Raw genomic sequence first — 16,337 nt, 5'->3', positions numbered from 1 at the left:
CTTTACAGCTTTTCCCTCTTTCTCAGCACTAAGATTCCTGGTTCTGAATCCCAGGAGGGTTGCATCCTGTCATTGAGTTTTACATTCCCAATTATTTGGTTGTTGGCCAGTTTGTCATGATGAAGGGCATTAGCCTTCTCAGGGTCACCTTTTTTCCCTCAGGGGATTAGAGGATCTGTTTAGACCTCAGGGACATTTTTCCTGGTAGTTCCAGTCTTTCCTTTTTTCAGGGGTTCCTTTTGTCTCCGGTTCCCGGGACGGGATTCCACTTCTGCATTGTTTCTGCTTTCGGCATTGTTAGGTCTCTTGTCGGCCTGTGGTGCTTCCCCTATGTAGCGCACCAGTGATTACCTGTCTCGGGGAAAGGGGGTTTGTGTTTTATTTTCTCCAGGACTCCATGCTCCTTTTTAGCGTAGAATTTTCCAGATTCTCCTAACTCTCCTGATTTGATAGGGTCCCTGTGGTTAGCCCTAGTTTTTTCTAATTATTGTGAAAAGACCCAGCCTTCGCAATGAGTACACTAGCTAGGACCAGGAGGAGACTTCCCCTCTTTTAGGGTTGGAATGGTGTCCCTCATGTTTTCAGAGAAGGGAGTGGAGAGGCTTCTGCCTCCATTTACACCGTCTTTTCAGCTCCTTTCCGTTCAGTGTGTCGCTGCGCCTGGGGGGGGAGAAAAACTATTTCACCAGACAGTGTATTTTTTCTCAAGTAGTGGTATTGTTCCCTGGGCCAGGTTATAGCTCATATGGTACCTCAGGCATATGTCTGCCCGGAAGGTCTTGAAGGTTTTTTTTGATCCATTAGAAATTATAGTTTGGAATAGGGGATCTAGGATGGAACGGAGGGGGATCCCGTGGGAGGTTCTGGTGGATATAACAAGAGCTTTGACACTCTGACTTGTAAGAAGCTTCTTCTCGTAGGCAGTCATTTTGACCTAGAGTCTCATCTAGCTAGTTTACTCTTTCTCCTCTCACTCTCGCAATTGCAGGTCAGGTTTTACATTTTGACGTCCGTTGTTTCTCCCGAGGTTGGGCAGGGTCTCTTTCCTTGAATTTCCCTGGTTCTCTGTGGTGGTCGAGTTCTGAGGCAAGTGTGTAGGAAGTTGATAACATTTTTTATTCGCGGTTACTTGTTGCACATCTCTGGTGTAATTTGCAGCTTACTGGGAGGTATCCTGTGCCCTCTCCCTATCCGATCACGGCTTGTCACGGACCTGGCGGGTCTTGTTCATGTCCTGGTCCTGCCGGGGTGTTTTTTCTCTCGTATGCCTTGGACGCTTGTTAGCTCTTTAGCTGCTTTCGAGGACTCTCGCTGGTCTCTGTTTTCATCAAGAGTTCTTAGGCGGCTTCCGCTTAGTACGTTTCTTTATCTGTTTAGGTCTGCTTCGTGAACTGGTGTTTGGCTTGACACCTCTATACTTTTTTACTCCTCCTATACAAGTTGTTAGTCGTTGGATTTATTGAGCAATTCTTTTTTTGTTGTTGAAAGGTTCAAGGGAGGCATGGCTTACAGGACTGTTCCTGAATTTGACGCCTTTTTAGTATGATAGGCTCTTAGGTCCATCCGCATTAAGATTACCCCTACATGCAAGTTTTAAGTTCTTAGGAGGTTAATAGGGTCCTAGGTTGTTCTCTCGGGGCCCGTAACGATAGTGTGTCCCCTGTCTCGGAAGAGTAGCTCAGGGACCTCTGTGTCGTAGGCAGGTTGTAAACAACACGTCAGATAACATCATACTATAGTTCTCAAATTGTCAATGTTTGTTCGTCTCTTTCAATTTTAAGAGTGTCAGTTTGGATCTTTGGATTTGGCATAAGGTTTTTTCTCCTCATTGTGGTAGTTTTTCTTTGTGTCTAGATCAAATAAATGCTTGTTTTTTTCTTATTTGGTATCCAACATTTCACAATGCAGTAATTGGTGTGTTTTTTTCAAGATTGTAAGATGTCTTGAAATGTGAAGGTGTTATGATCTCCAGGTACCTCTCAACTGCTTTCCTAGTGTAACCTTAGGGCATATATCTCGCACCTCCCTGACTATGCGGGTTTGGGGGGTTATTAACTTCCTGGGATTGATATTGCTTCCTTTGGGGCGTTCTCACCCAAAAGGAGGCCTTGAGTTGTCATAGCATCCTCTGGAGGGAGGTTGAACAAAATGTTGAAAGCAGTTGACTGGTTGAGGAGGTTCACATTGAAGTCATTTTATCATAGAAGTATTGTTAAGGTTGTAATTGATGTAATGCAAGGGCTTTGAACTTGCATAATATGAAGCCTCCTTGTCGTGTCATAGAATGACTAACCCCCCTCACTATCGTGAGAGGGGTTTAGATTATATTAAAGACAAGGAGGCGAGTGCTATCCCACCCACCCACCCGTTGCTGATTTGTTTTTTCATTTACAACTTCGGGTTGAAGAGCTTGAAGGAAGATGATTTGTTGAAGATCTCTGGGTGATATGTCACAAGAGGACGGCGGAGCTGATCATCAGTTTGGGGTGTTCACGTATACTGTTTCACTTGCAATGGCGTCAGAATGCAGCTTCAGAAGAGGAGTTGTGTTTAGAGGAAGGGACTTTTATGGGGGTCGGGCCCTGTTGATTGGTTGCATGGGCTTGTCCTGAGCCCCATCTTGGACTGGGTTTCTTCCCTGTGTTTTCCTATAGAATACTGTGTTATTTCTGTTTTCATAAAAAAGTTATTGGTTTCACAGAAGTTTTTTCTTTGCTGCTATGTGTCAGTAGTAACGATTGTTTTGCATAATACTCGTCTCCTTGCCTTTAATAGAATCTAAACCCCCTCTCATGATAGTGAGGGGGATTAGTCATTCTGCACACATAATATTCATGGAGCAGCATTCACTGTAAATTTGATTTAAGTGTCTAATAATAGGGTCAGAACTTATGGCATGGCACGACCACCGAGGGTGAGTTAGTTACAAATGGCCCAGGAAATTCATAAATGTGCTTTGTCAAAAGTAGAAACACTGGTTATTTATGGGCAGAGGTCAAAGTGTGTGGGAACTACTGGGTACTACATTCCCTTACTTTTTGAGGAAAAACTGCCATTGTACGGTGACTTTATTTGACCCAGAGCACTATTCCAGTGCTGCAGACACTGGGCCTCCTTACAAGTCAGCCGGTCCAGAAAGAAAAGTGGTGGTAAATCCGCCACCACCGTTCTTTCCGGACCGGCTGATTAAGAGTCCTGCAGGCGGGAGGAGTCATTCCCGCCAGGTCTGACCTGGTGGGTTTAACACCACCCGCCTGCAAGCGGACATGGAAACACCAGCACCATTACAGCATGGTGCCAGTGTTTCCACTTCCCCATTCCCATGGAGTCCTATGGGACTCCATGGGAATGGGGATTAACAGAATTGTAATGCCCCGGTGATTCCGGCAGTCACGGAGGCGGAATGGTATTACGGGTCTGGCGGTAACCTGCCGGAATTTCCAGCACGGTTACCGCCGGACTCGTAATGAGGCCCAGTGTCTTTACAGGTAAAGGTGAGGTGGCTATAGTCCTGGGCATGTCCCTTAAGAGGTGCGAATGCTGTGTAGCTGGAAGGTGGGTGCTGCTTAAAGCTGCATGATGTGCAATGACAGACTCATGGTAGTCATTTAAATGCATTTTCTTTCATTGTGTTTTCACCAGTCTTGATTGAACTGTTGTAAAACACAGAGGTGTGAGGTGGAGTGGAGGAAAAGGAGGACCCAGTGATGGGGGTTTGAATTGGGGAGGGTGGTGAGTACGGGTAGGTGGGGCACAGGGAGGACCCAGTGATGGGGGTTTGAATTGGGGAGGGTGGTGAGTACGGGTAGGTGGGGCACAGGGAGGACCCAGTGATGGGGGTTTGAATTGGGGAGGGTGTTGAGTACGGGTCGGGGGGTACAGGGAGGACCCAGTGATGGGGGTTTGAATTGGGGAGGGTGTTGAGTACGGGTCGGGGGGTACAGGGAGGACCCAGTGATGGGGGTTCGAATTGGGGAGTGTGGTGTCGTCACCGCCCTCATGTCACATGGGCAGGGCCCCGGGGCAGCGGGAAGGGGAGGAGCAAGCAAGGGAAGGGAAAAGGCAGTTCCTAGTATTGGGTTCATGATTAAAGTTGTGTTGCACCCCAGCTCCTGTGTCTGCCTCTCCTTGCATGGTGTGGAGGACGACTGTGGTTCAGAGCGTGAGGCGGTCCACATAGGGACACAACATTGGCGACGAGGCGGATCGGAAGCCACACCAAGCCAGCCACCTCGGAGGCTCTGCGCTCGTGGCACGTCTGACAGGGCGCCACTGGAGACGCGAGCTGCCTGCACTGTGAGCGGCACACGAGGAAGGCAGGAAGGGGTGCAACGGCTCCCTGCCAGCTGGCCACATGAATCCAGCCCTGCCTGCATGAATCCAGGCAGGGCCGTGACCCTGCCGACGGCAGCAAGAAACATCTGCAGGTAGAGCAGCGGCTCCCCACTTACAAAGCTCTGGGTGGTCGAGGAGAGATGCTCCTGCCAACAGCAACGGCTCGCAGAGTCACCGAGGAGCGGTGGAGGTGTGGTCATCCCGATCGAGCAGAAAAACGGGTAAGATAGCAGCACGCTCCCCGTTTCATCTTCTTGGCATCCAGCAGCGGTTGAGGATATATATTCTCCCACCTACAATTGAGCGCAAAGGCCGCAAAGGCCTACAAACAAAGCAGACAAGACCCGCCCACCAGCACTGGACACAGCGCCCCCGCCTGGGCCCCACTTCACCGGAGAAAAATGTTCTCCCCCAAAATCAATCACAGGTCGCAAAGGCCTGAGCGCAAGGCGGGAAAGCCTGAACAACTGCACCACTACAGCACCCCCACCTGGACCTCATTCTACCCATAGGGAAATATGCCGGGAACCTCTTCAGGCACAGGAGGCAAGAAAAAAAAGAAAAAAGACAAAATATATATAAACCAGCCTGGTGATTACACCTTCTGAGTATCCCCACATGAGCATTTCAGAAGAGGAGTCACTGACTGTTCCAGTGACCCCGGCCATATCACTCCCTAACATAATGTCGGATAGCATTCTGCCCGAACTACCATCGAACTTTGACCTCACCGACACCAGCACACTGGGATCACGATGGAAAAGGTGGCTGACGGACTTCGAGGTGTGCCTAAAGCGGTAGGACCCATAGAAGATGAGCAGAAACACAGCTTACTCAACCACGCAGTGGGCTCAAATGTGCGGGACATTCTAGATAAAATACCAGAAAGCAACCTAGACACCTACACCAGTTTAAAGACAACCCTCACCGACTATTTTACACCCCACACAAACGTGGACTATGAAAGGCATATCTTCCACACCACAAAACAACTGAAAGGTGAGACCATGGACGCATTTGATATGAGGCTAAGACTGACAATGAAACACTGTGACTTCAACAATTATTCAAACGAAGAAGCCCTTCGGTCATAGATCATAGCAGGGTGAAGCGCTGACTTCAGGGAGCTACTGCTGCAAAAGCCACACAACCTGGAGGAAATACTACGCCTGGCTCGCTCGGACGCCGCACTGGCAGCACAGGCGGAAGGCCTCGATGATATAAAAATCACACATGGGGAAGCAAGAGAACATTAACAAGCTAGAAGGTGTCCAAAGAAACAACAGCGACCCATTTTGCTACAGGTGTGGGCACGAGTACCCCCATGAGGGGCAATGCCCTGCCTGCGGAGGGGAAAATCACTACAAAACTGTGTGCCTGATTTTTTGCAGCAAAATGCGGCGAGCAGGGAGGAACGGAAAATCAGCACCGGAACAGGAGCAATGTCAGCAAACCCCACTCCGGACGACACACCAACCCTACGACACGTCACAGAAACCGCGACGAGCAACCCGAGAGAAGACAAGAAAAAAGAGAGTGGAGAGAAAACAAGACTCCAGCATCCAGACAAAGGAGGAGACCATGGCGGTACGTCAGGTACCTCGTAGAACAATCACTGTCCGACAGCGCATCAAGTGCATCCTCGGAAGAGAACGCCTGGAGAAATGAGAGACACCAAGAGGAACCATGGAAAAAGGGTTATCTGTACGCACTAGGAAACAACACGGTGAAGGAACACAGCCCAATGCTCATGATCCAAATCAACCAAACAGCAGCCGAATTCCTAATAGACGCCAGGAACATGGCCTACTTCGATCCCAGGAGAACCACAGAACTCATCATAGATGCGAGTCCAGTAGACCTTGGGGCCATACTTACACAACTTGATGAAAAGGAAGGACATGACAAACACATAGTGTCATATGCCAGCCAAAGCCTGTCCAAGACCGAGCAGACATATTCTCAAGCCAAGAAGGAAGGCATAGCAGTGGTTTGGGCCTGCAAACACTTTCATCTATTTCTTTACGGAAAGCCATTCACCGTAGTCACGGACCACCAGGCATTGATCTTCATCTATGGCAACCCACAAACCAAGATGCCGCCCAGAATAGCGAGGTGGGTACTCCGCCTCCAGGACTACCAGTTCACCATAACACACAGACCATGCAAACAGCAAAACCCAGCAGACTTTCTTTCACGTCACCCACGAGAAGGATGCAAGCCTGAGCTGTCCATTGCAGGTCAATACATACGATACGTCATCCAAAGCAACACACCCCAGGGTCTCGACATGGACCAAATAATTTGTGAATCCAACACGGACCAAGGCTTGCAAATCATACTAAGATGCCTGGAGACGGGTCGGTGGAAACAGGCGAAACAACTCAAAGAAACAGTAAGTGAAGGAATAGGACAAGGCCTCACGTGTTTTCTAGCTGTAAAGGAGGAACTTGCAAAATCAGACGTGGGACTGCTACTCAAAAGCACCAAACTCGTGATACCCCACAATCTGCGACGGAAGGTCCTTGAGCTAGCCCACGAAGGACACGGGTGTAGTGTCCACAAAAAGAATGTTACGATAAAAACTATAGTTCCCCCACCTCGATTCACTAGTAGAAGAACTGCTCAAGAACTGCCCCACCTGTGCAGTCATAAAACCTCATACTGCGCCTGAGCCACTGTGTATGACAGCACTTACCGAAGGGGCATGGGAAGAGATAGCAGTTGACTACTTTGGGCCAATGGAAGGGGGAGAGCACATATTAGTGGCAGTTGATGAGTACTCGCGATACCCGGACCTGCAGATAGTACCGTCCATGTCAGCTCACCATGCCATTCTTGCGCTAGACAGGATGTTCGCCACCTATGGCGTTGCCAAAGTCGTGAAGACTGATAATGGGCCCCCTTTCACAGGGCAGGACTTCAAAACCTTTGCAGAATGCATGGGTTTTCAACATCGATAAATAACACCTTTGTGGCCACAAGCCAATGGCATGGTAGAGAGATTTATGAGTAACGTCAAGCGCACCACTCAAATTGCGCTTTTTCCACGGGGGAAGCCGTGGAAAAACTGTTGTGCCAACTAATGCGGGACTATAGCAATACCCCACACAGCACCCCCGGGAAAACACCCTCAGAGTTGATGTTCGGAAGATCATTCAGGACAAGACTGCCACACATCACAGCAGATGAAGACCGATATGAAAACGACCCGAAATGCGAAGGAAAGATGCCTTCATGAAAGAAGACATGAAAAGGGCCGCTGACAAAAGACGACGGGCCAAGGAAAGAGACCTGGCACCCGGGGACATCGTCATAGTCAGGCAACCACAAAGTCGCAAGAACATGGCCGCATTCAATGAGAAGCCCCTCACGGTTGTCAAGACAAAAGGATCCCTCATCACTGCGGAAGGAGAACAAAAATCTACAACAAGTAACTCATCCCACTTCAGGCGAATGCCAGGGATCATACTTGCCTCAGAGACTCGTTCACCTGATGCCAGCCACATCTGGGATACATCGTATGAAGGGGACAGAGAAGATTCCGGAAATGAAATGCCACCTGCGGCACCTCCAGACCAATCTGCAGGGGTGGACATCCGTCCTCAGAGAGCCAGAAAGAAACCCCACCTGGCTCATTGAGGAAATGAATTGAAGACAGGACTTCGACTTCATGTGTAGTAACGGGGCGGTGTGGTGGCATCGCCGCCCTCATATCACGTGGGGAGGGCCCCGCGGCAGCGGGTAGGGGAGGAGGAAGCAGGGGAAGGGAAAAGACAGTTCCTAGTATTGGGTTCATGATTAAAGTTGTGTTGCACCCCAGCTCCTGTGTCCGCCTCTCCTTGCATGGTATGGAGGACGACTGCGGTTCAGAGCGTGAGGCGGTCCACATAGGGACACAACAGGGAGGGTGGTGAGTACGGGTCAGGGGGGGCACAGGGAGGATCCAGTGATGGGGGTTTCAATTGGGGAGGGTGGTCAGTACGGGTTGGGGGGGGCACAGGGAGGACCCAGTGATGGGGGTTTCAATTGGGGAGGGTGGTTGTTATGTTTGTGGTTCGCACTGGGGCACGCGTGGCGCAGCACATAATATGCAGACAAGAGGTCTTTAACACGTCTTCTTTATTTCTTACACCAGACTGAACTGCCCTTTCCCCCGCCTCTCTCCCACATCACTTCCCCTCCCTACGTCAGTTCCCTTTCCCCAACTCCCACCACCCACTCCCAAGGCAACGTCAACATGACACCCCCCCCATTTTAAACAGTTACCAGACTCTTCACAAGTCCATTTCCTCAATCCATCGGCGAGGTCTGTTCCGGGCTCTCCGCGGGCGTGCATGACAACTTGCTGGGGACTGTCCAACACCCTCATTCTCCTTCAGACATTCCTGATCCGACTCTTCAGAGTCCCACTGATCCCCTTGGTATGGGTCATCCGATTCATAGTCCTGGTGCGGTTGCACCCACCCACTCTGGCGCCTGGTTCCCAGGTGTGGGATTTCCTTAAAGTGGGAAGAGTTCCGCCTAACTGACCCCTCCGAACCTTGAGCCGTTACCATAGAACCCTTCTTGTGCGTGACAAGTAGAGGTTCCCTTCGAAATGGCAACGTGTGTTTGTGCGTCATGGGCTGCCTGACTGCCACGACATCTCCTACCTCTATCTGCGGCGCTTGTGCCCGACGGCGGGTGTCTGCATACTCTTTCATGCGGGCCTTCGCTGCCTCATCCCGCTCCCGCACCTCCTGAAGGTTGGCTGATTTCACCGGCTTGGGGAATTCTCGTTTGGGAGTTTCGTCCAAAAATTAGTTCCGCCGGGGTCTTCCCCGTGGTGATGTGGGGTGTCCCCCGGTAATCTCTCATGAGCTGATTCAGCACTTGTTCGTATGACTGTCCCGTCAACCTGGCAATCTGTAGGGCTCTTTTTAGATACGCCATTAAGCGCTCAGTCATCCCATTGGCATGGGGCCAGAGGTGGGTAATCTTCCGATGGTGAAACCCCAAGTATTCGGCGAACTGGGCAAACTGATTGTAGTGGCATCTAAGGACGACAGGACGCTCAGATGGATCATAACTGTCTTTAATTAAGAAGACAAACTGGTGGGCATTGAGCAGGGCAGGGAAGTTACTCACAGTTCCAGTCTGGGCCTCCCAGTTACTTCACTGGAGGCAGGGTGTGCTCATGGATGGCACGCTGTAAGCTTCCAGCGCCCCCATGTGGATTCCTGTGGCATTGGACATATTCCCTGGAAGCTGGACTGTAGAGACTTCTATGGGCCTCTTTTATAGTGGCTCCTTAACAGGAGCAGTGCTGTGTGCAGACCTCTTGGTCTGGCGCTCCGCCAATACTGGCGGCAACGTTCTCCCCAATGTTCTGTCGCGGAGCGCGGGCTCGCGAGATCCCGTTGCATCGAGATCTTGCGAGATCGCGCTCCTGCGATCACGTGACGTCCCCACACACCTCCTTTGCTGGAAAAAGGATAGAAGGTAATTCCATGGCAAAGTCTGCAAACTTGCTGGGTTTCCTTTTCTCTCTCTCTGCGGTCTGCCTTGATCCGGAAACGGGGCAGGGCTGTGTGGAGGTGCGGGTGATTCAGGTTCTCCTTGTCTTGCCCTTCGCTGTGACTCCCTGAGTGGAGTTGGGGAGTGGACACTTGAGAACTCGTCGCCGTAGAGTGACTCCGAGGCATCTCGTCCTGACTGGTGAGGGATTTCTTGTTGGTCTGGGTCTTCTCCGGTTTCCCATTGTGGCTGCTCAACAGATTCTTTTCTGCAGTACATGGCCACCCTTTCTAGATTCCATTTCCTTCCGTCGCTGGTGCAGATGTGGTTTGACCCTTTCTCGATTACTTCTATGGGACTGCTGTATCTGGAGCCGGTCGAAGTGTCTTTGTGAGGAAGACGTATCTTTACCAGGTCGCCTTTGTTAACTGCTGTCTTCCGAGCAGCTCGACGCATGTCCCCTTGAGCCTTCATGGCTTCTTTGTTACGCTGCATACGGAAAACCACATCTTCCATGTCCACATCTTCGTCAGCCCTCACTTGATGGAGCCAAGGTGGTACCAGTGTGGATGCTGCCCTTCTCCCCCTTAGCAGATGGAAAGGTGAAACGCCAGTGATGGCATTGGGGGTGATGCGGTGGGCTGCGACAGCCTCCTTGACCGTCTTGTACGGGTTTAGGCCCGAGGCATGCGCTAGTTGCAGCGCCCCTTTGATTAAGCGGTTCGCCCGCTCGACCAGGCCATTGGCCTGTGGATGGTAGAGACTTGCTCTCCGCTGCCGAATGTTGTTGAGGTTGAGGAATTTCTCCATCTCTCGAGAGACCAACTGGACTCCATTGTCCGTCACAATTTCCTCGGGGAGGCCTTCGCGCTGGAATATGGTGGTGAGTGCTTCGATGACTGTGCTTGTGGTGATGTCCGAGGTGACGTCGACTTCGACCCATTTGGAGAAATAGTCAACCGTGACTATCCCATATTTATGTTCTGGGGGCATGCTGTCCAGAGGCCCGATGAAATCCAACCCTAGTTTGCGCCACACCCCTTTTTGGACTTCGGTGGGCAGCATTGGGGCTTGTCTCACAGCCAGACGCTTGTCACTGTTTGTGCACTCATGGCACCTTTCGACCATTTGTCGTATGTCCTGATCCATGCCTGGCCACCAGTAGGTTTTGCGTATCCTGCGTCGGGTCCTGTTGCATCCCAGATGGCCTGAGTGTGCTCTGCACAGGATCACTTTGCGAATTCCGCTGGGCGGGATCACTTGGTCGCCTCTCAGAATGAGACCGTTCATGGTGGTGATTTCGTCGTTCACCTTCCAGTATGGATGTAGGCCTTCAGGGATTGCTCTTTCGTCAGGCCAGCCTTCGCGGGCCCAGGCTGCTACGCGCCTTAGAGCATCGTCCTGCTCAAACTCTTCCTGCCAGTGGCGCTCACTGAGATCCATGTACTCGGCGTTCCTCAAGTCACTTATAGAGGCTACGACACATTCATCTTCCAAGAATGTGGTCCCAGGGGCATTTTGGTTGAGGAGCCTGGACATGCAATCCGCTTGCGCGTTTTCCAACCAGCAATGTGGGCTATCTCGTATGTGTACTCTTGCAGTTTTGCAGCGATCCTGGCCAGTCTCGGGGTGGCAGTCTTGGTGCCGCCCGGGCTCAACATGTGAATGAGGGGTTTGTGGTCGGTGACCAGTCTAAATTTCGTGCCCCAAACATAAGATCTGAAATAGTCGACGGCCCAGGCATATGCCAACATTTCTTTCTCAACGGTGGAGTAATTATGCTCCGCTGATGATAGGGCTTTTGATGTAAACGCCACAATGTTTTCAGTGTCGCCCTTCTTCTGGGTCAGGGTGGCCCCCAGCCCGTATGCGCTGCCGTCCGTTGTGATACAGGTGTCCCATTCAGGGTTGAACGGTTTTAGGCATGGTGCGTGTAGAGTTCCCCTTTTGATTTCAGTGAAGGCTTCATTCTGTTCTGGCCCCCGGGAGTAATCTGCCCCCTTCTTCAGAAGCTCCATCATGGGGTACGTGGTTTCGGAGAACCTTGGGACGAATTTTGCGTAGTACTCGGCTAGGCCCAGGAACAAGCGTAGTTCTTCTCTGGACATCGGGAACGGGGCATCTGTAATGGCCTCCATAAGATTCTTCTTGGGCCTAACCCCTTCGCTTGAGATGCAGTACCCAAGGTATTTTACCTTGCTCACTCCCAAAACGCATTTCTCATGGCGTAGATGGACGCCTGCGTCTTGAAGCTTGCTCAGGACTGCCCTGAGTGCTTTGTCATGTGTCTCGTTTTCCTTGGCGTACACAAGGATGTCGTCCTGAAAGAATGAAACATTTGTGAGTCCTTTAAGTAGGGAATTCATCTTCCTCTGGAATGCAGACACTGCCGAAGACAACCCAAAAGGCATGCGGGTATATTGAAAGGTGCCGAACGGAGTGATGAACGCCATCAGGGGGCGTGAAGACTTGTGTAGAGGAATCTGGTGATAGGCGTCACGCATATCCAGCTTCGAAAAGATTGCCACCCCTTTCATCATGAGGACAATTTCGCTGATGCTGGGGAGCGGAAAGCTATCGGTGACAACCTCGAGATTCAGGCTTCTCAGGTCGATGCATATTCGGAGGTCATTGCTGGATTTCTTTTTAACTAGAACCACTGGACTCAACCATTCGGAGGATTCCAGAGTCTCGATGGTTCCTTCTTCAACCATTTTCCGAAGGTGGGCATCTAATGCAGGTCTCGCCGTAGCAGGTACTGCTCTAACCTTGTGTTTCACCGGCACCGCATTGGGCTTCAAACGAATCTTGTGGACCAAGTCTCTCACTTTCCCCGGGTTCTCGGAAAACAGGCTAGGGAACATCTCCTTGAAATTCTGCACTGCTCCTGAGGAGACCATGAGTACCTGTTCCGGAGTGCTGGTATCCAGTTTAATGCTGAGTCTATGTTGATCGTCCCATCCAAGCACGGATGGGCCTTTGGGCGAGAAGTACACTTTGGTGGTGGTAGACCTCCCATTGAAATCAATCCGGGCTCTGATGTAGCCCAGCAGGTTGACAGTTGCACCTCCGAAGACCGTCGGTTTTTGCCTGGTCATTTTGATTTCCACTTGTGCTTGTCCCATCATTTCCTTATACGTGTCGATGGGGAGGATTGTGAGGTCTGATCCCGAATCTGCCATGACACATGTTTCCGTTCCGTCCACTTTAATGTTGCACTGGGGCTTTTCTCTCCTGGCGTGGAGGGCGTTGACCATGATGACCATGGGTCTGTCCTGTAGCTCGTCATCATCGCTTGAGGCGCGGTCGCCATCAATGCGGGAAATGGTTTTCTCACGCCACGTACATGCCGGGGCCACGTGACCAATGCGTCCGCACTTGGAGCACTCCTTATTCTTGCCGGGGCAGTCACGATCATTCGCCATGTGCTTGGTACTGGCGCATCTATAACATTTCTGCCGATCCTTTTGTCTGGGGCCTTTGTCTCTGGGGCTGTTGCGGGTTTGCTTGTCTCTGCGCCCTCTCCATTGCAGCGCCGCAAGTTCGGGTACGGGCAGGTGGCTTCCCGCCTCTTTGCGCCTGCTGGAAGTTTCTTCCTCTGCCCTGGCAATTTGGATGGCCTTGTCGAGGGTCACTTCTTTTTCTTGGATGAACTTGTCCTGCACTTTCCTGGAGTGAGTGTGATCGACCAGCATGTCGCAGATATCTTTTTCTGCGTTTTCAGCCAACGCGCAAAGAGAAGCCATCTCCCTCATCCTGGTGATATAGTCGTCCACGGGTTCGCTCCCTTCTTGTTTACGGGTGTAGAACCTCAGCCTGTGTAGCACCACGTTCTCCTTATTGGTGAACCTCTTCACAATGCGACGGGTCGCCCCCTTGTAGATGTCGTCGTCGTCATCGACTACTAGTATGGCTGTTAAGCTGGCAAAAATGCGCTGACTTTCAACCCCCATTGCGTTCAGCAGCATCGCCTTCTTCCTGGCGGGGGCATATCCCGTGCCGCCCACAGCCTCCAGATCCGTGGTGAAAAGGGGCTCCCATTGCATCCACGGAATTGCCGGGGTCCCAGGTGAAGGGAGGAACACAGGGGGCGGTGTGGCGTCTTGCATAGTGGGCCCGTGGGTCTTTTGGTATCCTCATCGCCAATTATGTAGTGGCCTCTAAGTACGACAAGACGCTCAGATGGGTCTTAACTGTCTTTAATAACCAGACAAACTGGTGGGCATAACTTGTCCTTGAGCAGGGCAGGGACGTCACTCACAGTTCCAGTCTGGGCCTACCAGTTTCTTCACTGGAGGCAGGGTGTGCTCAAGGATGGCACGCTGTAAGCTTCCAGGGCCCCCATGTGGCCTCCTGAGGCATTGGACATAGCCCTGGAAGCTGGACTGTAGAGACTTCTATGGGCCTCTTTTATAGTGGCTCCTTAACAGGAGCAGCGCTGTGTGCAGACCTCTTGGTCTGGCGCTCTGCCAATACTGGCGGCAACGTTCTCCCTTATGTTTTGTCATGGAGCGCGGGCTCGCGAGATCCCGTTGCATCAAGATCTCGTGAGATCGCGCTCCCGCGATCATGTGATGTCCCCACACTGATGCCCATAGAATGTGGGTCCATTGTCTGTCTTGAGCACCTTCGGCACTCCATAGGCCGAGAAGATGTGGTCCAGAGCTGGGATGACATGGTGAGCTGCCGTCAAGGATATTAATTGAACATCCGGGTACCGGGAGTATTCATCCATCTCAGCTAAAACGTATCTCCCTCCCGCGATGGGTCTGAAGAAATCAGCGGCGACAGCATCCTATATACCCTGTGGAAGCTCGGACATGACCAGTGGTTCCGGGTGACGATTTGGGGTGATAAGGCAGCTCGTGGGACACGCTTTCAGTGCCGACTCCACCATGGTGTCCATGTGGGGAAACCACACTTTCTGGCGGAGCATGCGCTTGGTGGAGACCATGCCCCGATGGTTCTCATGGGCCAGCTCAATGACTTTTGCTCTCATGGCTGCCGGTATTACTAATTTGCAATCCTTCAGCAGCAGATAATCCTCAGATAGTGCTAGCTCATCCTTCACCTGTATGAGGCGCTCCACGTCCTCTCGTACCCCGTCCCCTGCGGCTTTCCCTCTATCCTTTGCCCTTCGCCACAGTCCAGACTCGAGTCCCTCGCATATGATGCGGCAGGCTAGGTCATTTTCGGTCTCTCTTGCTAGTATATCAGTACTTACTCCCTCCGGGGTGGTCTGGTGAATGAGATACCTGAGGTATCTGTCAGCCACGGAGGGTTCCAGTGCGCACCCCTCCCGTGGTCTCCTGGACAGAAAATCCGCTGGGTTTTCCCCTTTCCCTGGCCTGTGTATGATTTCGAATGCATAGTCTTGCAGTCTCAAACCCCACCGGGCAATGCGAGGTGGCATCTTGGCCTGGGGATTTCCATACAGGAATAGTAAGGCTTGGTGGTCCGTGATGACTCGAAACGGCTTTCCGTACAGGAATAAATGAAAGTGCTCACAAGCCCAAACAACTGCGAGGCCTTCTTTCTCTGCTTGAGAGTATGCCTGCTCGGTGGTGGAAAGACTCCTGCTGGCGGTATCAGGTAATATTATCCCCATATATATGGTCACCATATATAATATCGCCGGGAAAAGGTTGTGGCGATATTATATGGGTGACCATATATATGGGGACAGGGGCAGCCAAAAAAAACAATAAATAAAGGGTTTGGGGGTTGCAGGGGTGTCACCCGCATGTTCCATGCAATAATGTCCCCACAAAAAACGGCAATTTTTCAGCAATTTTTTTGCATGCTGATATTTTTGCAGGCATAGGCCACAATGTGTGTTTGGGACGGATCCTTTGGGTCTACTTGTGCAAGAATGGCTCCCAGGCCCACAGGGCTGGCATCCACTGTTAATTCGGTCTTCCTGCTGGGGTCATAGTAAGCCATGTTTTCTGCTTTCGCAACCCTCTCTCTTATGATTTCAAACGCCTTCTGGAAGTCGTCGGTCCATTTGAAGGTCACTGTCATGATGCCTACCCCCGGGGACCCAGACCAAGTCCAGCAACCCCGGAAGCAGGCATCAAGTTACCCCAAGCAAGCCCAACAGCCCCCGCTAGGGGCTATTTGGGTGCAGTCCTGGCGCCTATGGCGCCAGGCTCATGTGGAAAGTCAGTCCTGGCGCCATAGGCACCAGGCTCATAGATTAAAACTTACCTGATGCAGATCATGCTGCAAACTTACCTGATGCAGACCATGCTGCAAGAGCTCCAAGCCAAACGAGGCTTGGAAGGGACTATTTAACCTAGGGACTATTTTTTTTACTCGGGTGGGGCTGGGGAGGAATACTTACCTGGGACTACTTTGGAGGCTATTGAAACCATGCCCGAAGAGCAGCACACGCTTCGCGTTATTCTTCATCCAGCAGCGTAACGCTCACTGTGCCTGCAAGTCTGCATCCAGTCTTCGGCCACGCCCGCCTCTAGTTTGGAGCTCCTAGAAAAAGGGAG

The 16,337-nt window shown here is 51.4% G+C and overlaps 1 protein-coding gene across 1 annotated transcript in view; it reads left to right on the top strand.

Annotated features, from left to right (window-relative positions):
- The window catches only part of LOC138452729 (uncharacterized), a 381,209-nt gene that overhangs the window by 32,166 nt on the left and 332,706 nt on the right, over nt 1-16,337 (top strand). The window contains 1 exon segment of the mRNA XM_069605077.1: nt 4,317-4,326. Coding sequence (XP_069461178.1) covers nt 4,317-4,326 — 10 coding nt within the window.

The sequence above is a fragment of the Ambystoma mexicanum genome, chromosome 4p (genome assembly GCF_040938575.1).
Source record: "Ambystoma mexicanum isolate Mex_15411 chromosome 4p, UKY_AmexF1_1, whole genome shotgun sequence".
In the NCBI taxonomy this organism is placed as follows: domain Eukaryota; kingdom Metazoa; phylum Chordata; class Amphibia; order Caudata; family Ambystomatidae; genus Ambystoma; species Ambystoma mexicanum.
Note: the sequence above shows the minus strand (reverse complement) of the source record. Positions and strands in the feature narration are given on the sequence as shown.